Genomic DNA, 13,879 nt, shown 5'->3' on the forward strand with positions numbered 1-13,879 from the left:
TGAAATTAAATGGAAATGTATTATAAATAATAATAGATAAAATAATTTAAAAATCCAGTTAACAACTGATGAATTAAATCAAGTCCCTGCTCTACTTATATTTACATTAGAAACACAAACAACAGCACTGATGTCCATGCCAAACATTGTGCATAAACATGAGGTGCATACAGATAAAATCAAGGAACCCAGATGAAGGAAATATTTAATTTTCCCATGATGAACTAAAAGAAAACTGATTAGTCAAGATGGCAGTATTGACAGCATATCATGGTGATGATCTGAGATCAGATTTGTGTGCACTCTTAGTGAGGATTAGGGCTTTGGCAAACTGGTCCAAGATCCATACAAAGAGGAAAGTTCCTCTACATTGTGTGGAAAAAACTGTGACTACACAGCTTACAGTACAGAAAGAGCTTAGAGAAAGTGATTAAGTGAGACTAGCGGTGATGATTAAAGAGTTGTTGGCATGGGTTAAACTCAAGGCAGCTGGCAACGGTCGAGATCTGGAATACTGAACTTCTTATAGTACCTTGAAAATGAGGAGATGAAGAAGGAGAGAACGTTCCTCGTGGCCGGCCATCCATCTTCATCTACACAGTAAATTTGACCGAGTAAAATTTACTCAAATTGAAGAAAATTTTACTCTATGCCAGATAACATTTGGTCCCTCTCTAAAAAGAGTAAAAGTTACTCTTTTGATAGAGTTGTTTTTCCAGAGTTAATTTTGCTCAATTTAGTGTTCATATTTTACTCTTTCATGTTATATTTGACTCTATTTAGTGTCATTTCAAATTAACTCTTGTACTATTTTACTCAGTTCAGTGCTACATGAAATTGACTCTTGCTACTTTTTAACTCTGTTCAGAGGAACTACAAATTTACTCTACCACAATTTACTTCCCCTCCGGAGTTGTTTATCATCAGTTATGTGTGAACTACAAAGAATAAGTAACTCTATCCAGAGTTATTCCTCTGAATTACACCATTCATATTTTACCCTCAAAAAGCCTTAAAATTAATTACTTGCTTTTCAGTATTAAAATAAAACAAAAAACAACAAACAATATACTCATGTCTCAATTTTATTTTTTCATGCTCCTCCTCTTCAAACAACATTACACTTAAACATAATTCACTTGTCATTGTGAATGTGTCATCATGTTGTAATTGTGAAAAAAAAAAATGATAACAATGGATGAGATGAAAAAGAATTACATGAAACTATATGGTACAATAAACAAATCAGAATCACAACCATAAGACATCAGAATGTCAAACAACTTGTGGTGCAAAATATCCTTAATCTCCAAAACATAAGGTGCTTCTGTGGTATGTGCAACTTTGTAAGCATGGATATGTTCATCTAAACACATTGTTTTCAGTGCAGTTGTTATTAAAAGGATGTGCTCATCTTTAATAACAATATTCTGGATTACATAAAACACAGGCATGTCATTTTGAACTTGAACACAAACTGCCAACCCTGATCGATAAGTGTTTCCACAGCGCTTGACCCACTTCACATTTAGGACCTTAGTCCACACAGGCACATTAAGTTTTCCAGCCATCTCAGCACCAACTTCCATTTCATTCAATGGGACCATTTTCCCGGGACCAAATTTCATGGCATTAGGATCAAATGTTTGCCAAATGTAAGCCATTTGGCACTGGTGTTTCTTTGCTAATGTTTTCGTTATGTTTTTAAAGCTTTTCAGCTGCTTTTTAAAAACATTATGTTTCGCTTCATAACGCATACACCAACTATGTATCAGTGGTCCAATTTTCTGCATACAACTGGGGTAATGCACCATAAAATGATGCTTTGGCAATAAGTTCTTATCAGGAAACAACTGCTTAAACAAACTGTGGTGTTCTGTAATCAGATGTTTCAAATAAATGGTGATACCAGTGGATATAACTGAAGAAAACACAATACTGACTATCTGAAGCAATAAAATGAACAAATACCAGTGTTGATCATTAGGATGCACAAGATCTCCAAACATGATGGGCAGATAACGCAATAAACACCAGCTCTGAGTGGCATTTAAGCCCAAGTCATTGGAACCCTCTCTTAATTGTATACCAGGAGGTTTGTTGTTTTGTTCCATGAAGCCATAGTTGAAACTCTGAATTCTTCTGTCTACTTCTGCTGATGTGGTGTAATTTTCTATCAGGTGCTGAATTAGTAATTTCATCTCAAATTGAGCAACCCCCTCTAATATGTCGTGCATAATATCGACTGAAAAATTTGAAGTTGTGTGGAAATATTGCAACGAATTTAAAAGGCAAGACTTTTTTACTCCCATTACATAAGGCAGACTGGGATTGCTCTGCATCGTCTGGCAGTGTTCAGCATGAAGTTCTTTAGTTCGCACTGTCATCTTTGGACTATCTTCACTGAACACTGTCTGAAAGTCCTCTTTCTCTAGTAGGCAAAAGCGGCAACAGTACCTGGCACTAAATGATTCCACAAAACCAAACAAGGAATGGACACCAAGGTTGTCACCAGTAACCTGGACAATGGTTCCATAAACTGTCTGATCAAATAAAGGAATCTGAATTCCAATGGTTTCCAGTGTTGAGATATCCTGGACAAGTGGCTCTAGTATTTTATCAAACCCATAGGTTTTGATATCTTGTGCATGAAATAAAGTGACTAAATGTATATTTAGTAAACTCGAATTGTATTTAGGGGAAATATTTCTAAGGGTAAAATAGATAGCTCCTAACTTATGTATTCCTCGTTTTGATCCAAGGGGGTTTGAGCATTCAAATTCATCAAAAAAAAGCTGGATCTGAACTGCATGTCTTTGTTTTGAGAAGAGTGCATGCCTCTTAAAGAATTCTCCATCGTGTATGTCATAAAGACAATTTGGTCTTTGTTGTGAATCTCTCGCCATCATATCTGTAATGCTAGGGTGTCTATAAATGGACTGTAAAGTCTCAAGAATTGGTATATATACAAATTTATCCTTAACAATGGTTTGGGCAAAAGTTCCAGTTGTTCTGTTACGCCGCGTTGCAAATCTTGTTCCAAGAACATATTCAACAGGATCTATTTTCCCCCATTTGTCTGAAAAGTACCGCATTCTCTTGCTTTCAGTGTTTAATGTCGCAAAAGGATTTTGTATTTTTTCAAAAAACTGATCTATTTGAGACTCGACAACACTTTTTATGGGCTCCTCTAAGGATAGGCTGTTTTTCACTGATTCTTGAGTTTCACTATGAATATCTCCAATCACTTCTTCTAGAGCACCAACAACATAGTTAATAGTTGTCTCTGCGACACCAGCAACTTTAAGTTCAGCCACCACTGTTGCACAACTGTTTACTATATTTGTTTTTAAGAGTGCAGACTCACAAGGCGGATTTTGGTTTGATAAAACACCTACATCATCTAATGAAATGGAGTTGGTGGTGGATGAGCTTTCACCAGAATCAATGCGTGAACGGTCAATTGCACAACACTTGCTGAGATGCTTTCGTAATCCAGAAAAACTATGGTAAACATGTGAACAACCTCTTTGAGCACATTTTAACTTGAGACTTTTTCCTGGACAAAGACCATGAACTAACTTGAAGTGCCTTATAAGGGCATTGGCATTAGCATGCCCCTTTTTACAAATGAAACAAATCATCTGCTCACTGGAGGATTCTAGCTCTCAACTCGGATACTCTGGGATTTACCTTGGTGGTTTCAACATCTATATCATAGACTGCGGTTTGCAGAAAGCTAAACACATTGGTCAATTCCTGACAGTATGAAGTCCCAAAGACAAAGTGAGCTTTGAAAAGCTCATCAACACAGGCCAATGAATTAGAAGCCTTACAGGGTAGAGCATGTTGGTCAATCACAATAAACCAAGAATGGATCCTACTTTTGTTCGGCCCAACAGCGAGTAGATACGGCTGGAGTCTCTCTCCAATACTGTCCAAGTGCCCTTGGATACTGTTACCGGTCTGTGAAAGAATGAAAACACATTAGTGCCAATGTGACTTAACAGTAAGGGCCCCCCTTTACACTTTACGTTTAGATTGTTAAAATAGGGCCCTTAAAGTAAATATACAGAATTCATAAAGACACAGTGACGCCTTCCACCAAAGTTTCTGTATTACACACTTTTGGGAGATCTTTACTAAATATGTGCTAAGTAGAAAAGAATACCACAAGAACAATAATTTGGAGGACAAGTGATCTTTTAGAGAAGTAAGCAAGTCTGAGAAATAAGCAAGTTCAAGTTCACACAGTGACAAAACATTGTAAAACAGTGTAATTTGATCTGTTAAATCAGTAGCTTCACCTTGATGAATTTCACAAGATGATCACATGCTTGTTTGGCTGAGATCTTTCCCGGTCTCTTGCGGCCTTGACTTGAGGGTGGCAAAAGGTGAACCAGCATCAGAATGGAAGACATGTCGCTGTCCCACCCTAGAAACACAGAAGACAAATTAAACATTTTTTAGTATTTAGGCAGAAGGGGTTGAGCATAACCTCCAAATCACTTTCAATTGACTTGTTGAGGTGCTGGTATAAATAAATTAACCACTCCAATATTTTAGTTAATACTGCACACAGATTCAGTATTAAGAGCACATTCATGGCCTAGTCTCGATGAATACAGATGTGTGGATGAATTTAGGTTAAACCTCCAAATATATTGAACATACAGCTAAACTTTACCTACAAAATATCAAAGATGCTTTTGTTATTCAGACTCCCATATTAAAACCATTTCAAACTATAAATATGCATCTGCAAATCCTATGTAATGGATATAGTTCTCTCTGCAATTTAAAGTGTAGATCTGAGTAAAGCTATGCTTGTCATGAATGTGTAACTTCCTCTTAAATAATTTAAAGTGTGCCACAATGTAGATACGGTACCTTCTTCAACTTCAGTGGCTTCAGCATTTTGGATGAGGTCTTGGAGCTCACTAGTCTGTGTGAGGCCACGGCTCTGTGCAATAACCTTTGGTTTTATGTTGGTAGACCACTTCTCCAACAACTTTGCAGAGGTCGCATCACCAAACAAAAGTCCAAAATCTTGATTAATCTGCCAAAGATAATTAAAGTAGGTACCATAGAAGGAACTGACTTTGTTTACCTAACAAATCTCTGTTACTGCAGAACAACAATAGCACTTGATTTCATATTTGTCTGTTTTCATATTTTAAGAATTTAAGTCTCACATACCAAGCCTGGTATATCCAGGAATCGTGAGAAAACTGATAGAATATCAGCAGACTTTTTAGGGTCATGCAGCAGCTTCTGGCGATAGGCCAGCGTTAACTTCATCTTTTCCTTTACCACTGCCTCATCAGCTGTATGCTTCATCAGGGCTATTGCTTCCTGACAATGACGGTCTTCAGTCAAATAGCAGTCTTCTTTGTAGGATTGTCTGTCAGCAGTTGGCCCACCTGAAAGTGTTTAAAACAATATGAAAACCAAATTTGTTTAGTTCCTTATCTTTCCAAAGCACAACACATTAATGCCAAAACTAGATAAATGACACAAAATAACATGTGAAACATGCATATATCCCAGAATGCCATCTGAATTTGCCCAATGTTGATGATTATGCAAAAAATGTTTGCATTAAAAAAAGAACAGAGATGCTATGTAACATGAGACCTCATTCACAATGTGGCTTAATTACAGATGCATAAAAGCATTGACTTAACATAAAATCTCACACCTGTTTGTGGTTGCCGTGGACGCTTCATCCGTCCCTCTGATGCTTCTTTCTGCAGAGTTTTAATTCTCCACGCCAAATATCCACTTCCATCTTCTGCATTGTAATAATGCTCCTATTACCAGAACAATAAACAGACCAAGTAGTTATACATTACCAGATTAAGGCAATAAATGCCATATCAATTATAATGCAGATATTCTTTATTCTGCAATATACATAATGTCTCCTCCTCTGGTACAACAAAAATATTGAGAGACTACTACTACTTACATATCCAAGCTTGCTCCTGGGGTCAGCCAAGCATGGGAAGAGGGAAATGATTCCTTTCGCATATTCTTCCTTCAAACGTCTGGAAGGGCTTGTTCTACACACACACACACACACACACAAACCAAAGCAATTATAATTATAACACATAACATCATAAACAACAATTTACAAACTACTGTATGAACAACTTACCCATGTTCATTTGTTAAATGTGCTACCAAAATTTTCACCATGTCACGTCTTCGGGTATCGGACAGACCTTTGGTGCGGGTATATTCGTTTATAATCTTTTCACCTCCAGGGCTGGTCTTTAGAATCTCTTCAATCATCTGGAGGGGGAATGATGCGATATTGTTCAGGGATTATAAATTAACAACTGACAAGTGTACATAGCTCCAAATATTTTTATTTTTTAAGTCATTCTATATAGATGTAATTCAGAGGCAAGATTGGAGATCCTTACCTTGGCAAGACGATGTTCCTCAGCTAGATTTTTTTCAGGAGGGCTTGTAATCAACATTGCAGTGTCATCAGACTCTGATGTACCTTCATCTCCTAATGAGCTTGAGCTTAAAGAATCTTTAATATAAACCATATCAATGGTCTGATTATCTGTTCATGCTACTGTGGCAGCATACTACACAGCTATTAAGAATTAATCCAATAGCCATATTAGCTTATGCAAATCAGTGAATTGGTGAATATTACTGAATGTCAAACAATTTACCATCAATGTTTGCTGTGCCTGGGATGACAATTTCTAATACACCAAGATCTGGTCGTGTCAGCAGATATACGAATGCTTCCTCATCAACTTCTGTCTTCGAGTCATCAAAGACTTTCACATCCATTGTAGGAAGATCAAATTTATTGGCAACTAAAGGAAGACACACCAATGGAAAATTGACACAGAAGCCAGCAATGCCAAAGGAACTACAACAGTTATTTTTTAATCCCATAATATACATTCATACACTTAATATATTACCTAAAAAATAATAATAAATTTAGACTGAAAGGTATTTATGATGTTAACAATGTTAAAGTTTATCTCTTACCACATTCCAAAAATGATTGAAATGTAAAAGGTTTTGAAGAAAAAATATATCTCTTGCTGTCTTTGAACTTCACTCTGATAACATTGTTGGTCTGCATCCTGAAAGAACCAAAAAGACAAAGTTAAACAAGGCGATAACACTCACAGTCAGAGGAAGAAAAGAACATTCATTAGTGCACTACACAACAGGTATTTTTTATATGTAATAACTGTCCAATAGTTCTGTTAAGGCAAGGTGCTCAATATATCTTTATTCGGATGGTAATTGTTTCTCATGAGAAATAAATCAGCATGCACTTCAGTGATGAATCTCATGCATTCGTGGTGATTTATTCACAGAGGAGGAGTGAGTTTTATGATCCTACAAACCAGGGAACGCGCTGCTCAAGTGTAATAATGTAATAGGCCATTCTTGGAATTTTTAATAAGTACGATTTGATTTAATAAGAAATTAATATCCTATTTGTTGCGTGATTATTTACATCTGTTAAAAACAAAGAAGATACATATAATTGAACTTTCTTTTTAACTCAAAATGATGTATGTCATTTAAAAAAAATGAATTTGTGAACTTATTTACATACGAAAAACAAAGTTGCTTGGTTTACATTTTTAATGTGTAAGGCTATATTATGTTAAAATTTAAAGCCCATTTCTAATGTTTACCCGTTTATTTCCCTCTTTCTCCTTTCAACTGATTAATATTCTGCTTGTAAATACTTCCCAGGATTTCTGTAATAAAAGTGTACATATTACAAATGCATGCAAATACAGTGAAGCAACAGTGCAGTGGTCAAAAGGGATTCAGACAGTGAATTATGAAATGAAACACCAAGATTCTAGATTTAGACGGTAATAAAATCACCAAATATCCCATGTAAATAATGAAAACATCTTACATTCCTATCAGAAACAATTATCGTACAAAGAGGGGTAAGTTAATGCACATAAAAATGGCCTCAGGCAATAACGGTTAACATTAACTCTATACCGAGTCAAGTACATGTGGTGCACGACTCAAGATGCTTGTCACAAAAGATTAGCGGACGAACATTTGATCAACAGATATCGTAAGCTTTTTTTACCTGTGTCAATTAACGTTAACGTTTGTAATCTAACAACATTATATGCTAGCTATTTGCTTTCAATATAACTTAGTTCTCAGTCAACAGGAGAAAGCGATCTTTAATCACTCTCTATAAAAAAAACTGCCAAAATGATCTAACGTTAAGCTAAAAACAGAGGCGAATATAATAAAAATGAATACGACTTTACTTACTTTACTCACGTTATCTTCTCAAATCGAAGCAGCAGTGGTCAATCGCAATGACTGTAATGGCGGAACGAAACGAAACTTTGGGAAGAGAACAGTTAACGTTAGAGCAGAAACAAATTATTATACTGTGTTCGGCAGTGGACAAAAAGGAGTCAACGGCGAATTCTGAATTGTCACACCCCAAAATTCTAGATTCATACGGTCAAAGATGACAAAATATATTAAAAAAATCTGTAAATGCTGAAAATACCTACATCCCCACAGTAACCCTCCGAATCGGGATAATAATGCATATCAAAATAGCCTCCCAGCAATGCAAGTTAATTACGGCTAACGTTGACTTTTACTCTATACCGAGTAAAGTACATGTGGTGGCATGTGGCGCACATTTCGATCACTTGTCACAATACTTATGTGGACAAACATTTAACGTTAATAGGCTATAGCGTACTTACTGATGTCAATTAATGTTAGTTATTTTTATATTAACTTAGCTGTTTGCATTAAAGATTACTTAGTCTAATTTATTTCTGACATGGCACAACTTAGTGCTCAAGCTAACATGAGAAAGCGATGTAATATGCAAAAAAAATAAATAAATTGACGAAATTTCCTGAGCTAATAACGGGTGAATATTATGAAAAATATATGAATAACGTTACCAAGACTTTGAAACTATATTTACTTTACCATCCAGCAGAAAGCAAAGCAGCAGCGGTCGACGGCCGTGACTAATAAGATGGCGGATAAACGAAACTTTGGGAAGAGAACAGTTATGGGAGGAGTCACTGCAGTTACTCTGTGATTTTGCTCCCACTCTACTGATAAATTTGACTCTGTACACTCAAAATAGAGCAAAAACAACTATTTTTGAGGAAAAAAAATGTAACTCTGGAAAAACTACTCAGCCATTTTTCCTGTGATACTGTAGATAAACAGTGCCATCTATTGGGTTTCTTCATCAACACACTTTTCACTAGGTATGACTGGAAACAAAGATTATTTATAAGCAGAAGATGCCTTTTTAGACTAATTTGATTTTTGATGTTTTATTGTATTTGTCCAATTTTAAGATCAATGAACAACACCTTGTGATGTGACAAGCTACGTGTTTGTAAGAAACACATCCACCAAAAAGATGTTTTAATTTTAAACCATCGCCAAAAACCCATAATAGAGTCTACAGGTGCTGGTCATATAATTAGAATATCATCATTAAAGTTGATTTATTTCACTAATTCCATTCAAAATTTTAAACTTGTCAATTATATTCATTCATCACACACAGACTGATATATTTCAAATGTTTATTTCTTTTAATCTTTACATTCGGTTGATCGTAAAGAGCTTTGAGACGTCTGAAAGTGGAAAGACTGCCCTCTGCTGTTCATCTGGTCAAATGCACTTGCTTGAGTGTCTGCATCAGTGAGAAGAGTTTACCAGACCCTGAAGACTACATACAGCCTTCTTCCTTCTGAGAGGTAAGGCAATGGAATCTGTGTTAAACTGCATTGATATTTAGACACTTTTTTGATTTTGAATACATTTGTAAATGTTTATTCAGGGCTTAAGTGCATAGAAATAAATACTTAATGAACGTTAAGTTGCTTGCTGAAGAGTTAGGTAAGAATTGGATGTAATTGTCTCGATCTGTAAGATCCATCAGTTGTTTTTCCCCCTCATGCAGTGCTTTTAATATGACTCACAGGTGCCAGAGATTCAGGAGGAGCACCATGAGGAAGATTGTGTTTTTGAAATGATCTGGAGGCCTTGATCAGTGGCGTTCATCCATCTAAGAGCAACCCCAGCCAGAGTTTGGGGGGAAATCCAGTTTTGTCTGGCAAGTGGGTCTGTTCATAACCATCCACAATTAAAGGGGAGAACCATAAGCACACTACTGACAAACTGGAGCCGCTGGCCAAAGCCTATACGCACACGGGCGATAAATGGAGAGCTCTGGGCAACTCTAAAGCAATCAACGCCCTTAAGAGCTAACACAAGCCCATCACTTCATATAAGGTCAGTTCAGACAGAGATATGAGTCCACAGGGGTTTTGCGGTTCATTGAGGTGCTTATTTGTGTTAAGAACACGTTGCAATGGCAGTTTGCATTTTACAACTAGTTTCAAGCATACATCAGTGAATAATAAATACTTATTTTATTAACAGACATTCACATTTGTTGGGTGTCACTTTAATACAATGTGATTTATTAAACTATACAGAATCTCACACGACATGTTGGGGGAAAAAACAAAGATATTGTGGCCACAAATTAAGAAGCAGTTTTATTGTTTTAGGGAATGAGATTGAACAAAAACGAAGGAAGTGAATTAGTACAACGTGGCCACAATTTACCTAAAACAAATTAGTTTAACATGCCAATTGATGAGCTCAACAAGATGAAGAATTGGTATATCTTGGACACAACTCGACTAAAATGAGGGAAAGAAGTAGTGAAAACATGCTCACAAATTAATCTAAAGTCTAAAATAGGTGTTCAATCTAACATCCTATATGGGAAATGTTTGGGAAACTTTTTTTTTTCGCTATTAGTGGTGAGGAACATTTACAGCAGCTTTAAACTCCGTGGAACATATTCAGTAATATTAAAGAGCAACACAGATGGGAAATCAAAAATTACCTGTATTACAGTGTATGATGTAGCTGTCCATCAGTGTAAACAATATGCAAATAATTAAACCAAAAAGTACACGATTTATAAAGTTGTTGGCTTCTAAAGTAAGGAGTCGACTCTGAATCGCTGAAACGAGTCGTTATAGATTTCAAATCTTTTGCCCATCTCTATGTACGTCACTAGGAACACTTTGCATAATAATCTCCGCCTACCGTGTTGGGAGAAACTGAACTCTGACCTGCCCCACCTCCCACACAGACGCTCTGTTTGGTGTGAGAGCATCATGTAGAGGAGACCGTTTGTTTTATTTTCACTGCCAAAGAATGAAGATCAGAAGAACCAATGGCTAAAATTCATTTTCACCACAATACCAGAGCAGTACAACAAATCCCTTTTGTTGTGTTCACATTTCACTGATGACTGCTTTTCTAATCTCGGTGAGTACAGCGGGATTTTCAAAGCGTTTGGCCATAAAAGATGGTTCATTACCAACTTTATTTAGAACAAAGAGAATCTCCGAATCACAACGCCAAGTATGATTATGAAGTTATGTGTTTGTTTTCTCCCTAGCGTCTTATCAGTATGTGTGCTGTCTGCAGCCTTTGTTTGTGCTGATCGTCATGTACAAACACGTCATTAAAATGAAGTGTAACTCCGTGAATACTCAACGAAGAGACATGAGAGAGATACCTATAGAAAGCTTGACATGTCTATTTTAAGACTAAACAAGTGCTGATATTCTGTGATAAAGTAATCCATGTGAAAACAATGCGATGTCTCACGTCTCCCTTCGCTATTCAATGTGACCACGCCCCCGCGCTGAACGTGCTATTCAGATTCAAACTGAAGCGCGCGGCTTGGATACACACACACACACAGAAGAAAAAGCAGCGAGACTGTTCAAGTTTTTTATTTTACTGTTTTGCTTCGCGATGAGAGGAATAAGACATAATTCACGTGGAGGTGTGTGCGGAACAACCAATCAAACCTGACTATGTTAGTTGACCAATCAGAACACAGTATGCTACCGAAAGGTGGGGTTTAAGGAAACTGAATCTTTTGAACAGCTTCGCGCGAATGATATTTTGACAAAATGACAATGTTATTTTAACCTTGGATGGATTTAAACCTAATGTACAGGACTTATAAACAGTGATAGGAAGTTTAGAATTTTCATCTTACTGGCCTGCTTAAAGCAGCAACCACAATATTTTAGTTTAAACAGATGATTTGATTTATTTTACTATCAAAGGGATGTCGCACATTGGAGGATATTCACACTAAGGTGGTTTTGAATCATAATCTAATGATCAACAGCATCATGTAACCCCTTTAAAGATTGTCTGGTGGACAGGTACCACATTCACAAAACATTTTAAATTTAAACCTAATTATAAAGTACCTGCCCTTGTATTTACTATTAACATATCGTATTTCCTTAACAAAATAAACTTATTATTAAAATAAATACATTTTGAAATAAAACCTTGTTCTAATTCTTTGTAGTGTTATTGCTGCCGTTCAACTCTTGAATTTTAAATCAATTTAAAATGAAAATTAGGATTAAAAACATAAACAAACACCTTGCCGCCTCCTATTGGCGTTTCAATATAATCTAAAGAAAGGGTCAACGTCTCAGTGAGTGAATCTTTTGCGTAAACCGCTTCAAATGAGTCGAGTCACTGAGATCATTCCAAGCCCAAGTACTGCTTTAAACGCTCCGTGGGAGAATTTAAGCACAGTTTTGTCCCATCATCACGTTGGGCACCCCATATAGGATGTGACTGCGCAACTCCCAGCTGTTCCTGGACTGCAGTTCGCAGGGACTCGCTTGTGTAGTCGGGGTCGGGGGCAGCCAGTGGCACGGAGCTCATGCTTCTGCTCCACTGCTGTGCCTCCCCTCATGTCTCAATAACAGCAGAAGGCGGGCGGTGCATGAGCGAGAGAGCCGTTCAGCCTTTCGTACTAGTATTTACAACACTTGCGCGGTGACCAAAGTCAACACTGAGACATTGTAATGTCCTATAAGCCTGTTTAAAATGGGCTTGTTTTTATATATCGCTGGATCTGATAACCCCACCGAGGCCAGTGTCTATGAGGTGAGAAAAGTCTTGTGTCTCGTTCAGCTTGTTTAAATGTCTTGAGCCGGTTGTTTGTGTCATACTTGGGCTGTGAATGCACGCTGTAGGCTCTGCCACTTGTTGACAAGAGCCGACTGAACAGTATGCACCCTTTATCCACATTTTGTAGTGCATGTTAACAGCCTGGAGTTCTTAACAGCGTTCAATCAACCTTTTGCTTCTTTTGAAATCGGATACATCTGTTTGTTAAAAGTCTTGTGTGCTTACTGCTTACCGATAGACGTGCGTCCGTTCACGGAAGTGTAGGGCTGTTTCTCAAATCGTAGTTAGCTGCTTACCTTACCGCATTTTTGGGAAAACACATAATGGCCAAAATGCTGTCTAGTCAGACAACTCCCTAGGTTTTGAGACACGGCCTAGGAGGCTAAGTCTGGGTCAAGTTCAGTAAACAAAAGTCTACAGCAGTGATCCTCAAATCTGGTTCGCGAGGTGCACTTTCCTGCAGAGTTTAGCTCCAACCCTAATCAAACAAAACTACCTGTGATTTTTTTTTATCCTGAAGACATTGATTTGCAAACTTGGGCGTGTTTAATTAGGGTTAGAGCTAAACTCTGCAGGAAAGTGGATCTCGCGAGCCAGATATAGCCAGTGGCTAACAAACCAAGTGTCGCAGATTTCGAGATTAAATAGGCTCATTTTAAACTAGAAATAGGCTATACTATCACCAGTTCCCAGCTAACACAGTTACGTTGTGACGACGTAACTGGACCAGACCATATTCGTTGCAGCGACATCCCAAATAACGTTCCAGCGACGTAACTTTGTGATTCCCATATCCGTCGTGGCGACGTTATAG

At 37.2% G+C, this 13,879-nt stretch overlaps 1 protein-coding gene and 1 pseudogene across 1 annotated transcript; one reads left to right on the top strand and one right to left on the bottom strand.

The window, feature by feature from the left end:
* Positions 1-1,067: 1,067 nt before the first annotated feature.
* LOC128015852 (uncharacterized) lies at positions 1,068-7,811 on the bottom strand. Its single transcript, XM_052600061.1, has 10 exons — positions 7,030-7,811; positions 6,699-6,848; positions 6,435-6,550; positions 6,164-6,300; positions 5,972-6,065; positions 5,702-5,813; positions 5,200-5,423; positions 4,891-5,059; positions 4,308-4,435; positions 1,068-3,966 (listed from the first exon to the last, which is right to left on the bottom strand). The coding sequence occupies exons 1-10, from the start codon at positions 7,124-7,126 to the stop codon at positions 3,649-3,651; spliced, it is 1,545 nt and encodes a 514-aa protein (XP_052456021.1). The 5' UTR covers positions 7,127-7,811; the 3' UTR covers positions 1,068-3,648.
* Positions 7,812-12,621: 4,810 nt separating this feature from the next.
* Positions 12,622-13,879, top strand: part of LOC128015872 (WW domain binding protein 1-like) — a 34,051-nt pseudogene continuing 32,793 nt past the window's right edge.

This window comes from Carassius gibelio, chromosome A1, assembly GCF_023724105.1.
Source record: "Carassius gibelio isolate Cgi1373 ecotype wild population from Czech Republic chromosome A1, carGib1.2-hapl.c, whole genome shotgun sequence".
Lineage (NCBI taxonomy): Eukaryota > Metazoa > Chordata > Actinopteri > Cypriniformes > Cyprinidae > Carassius > Carassius gibelio.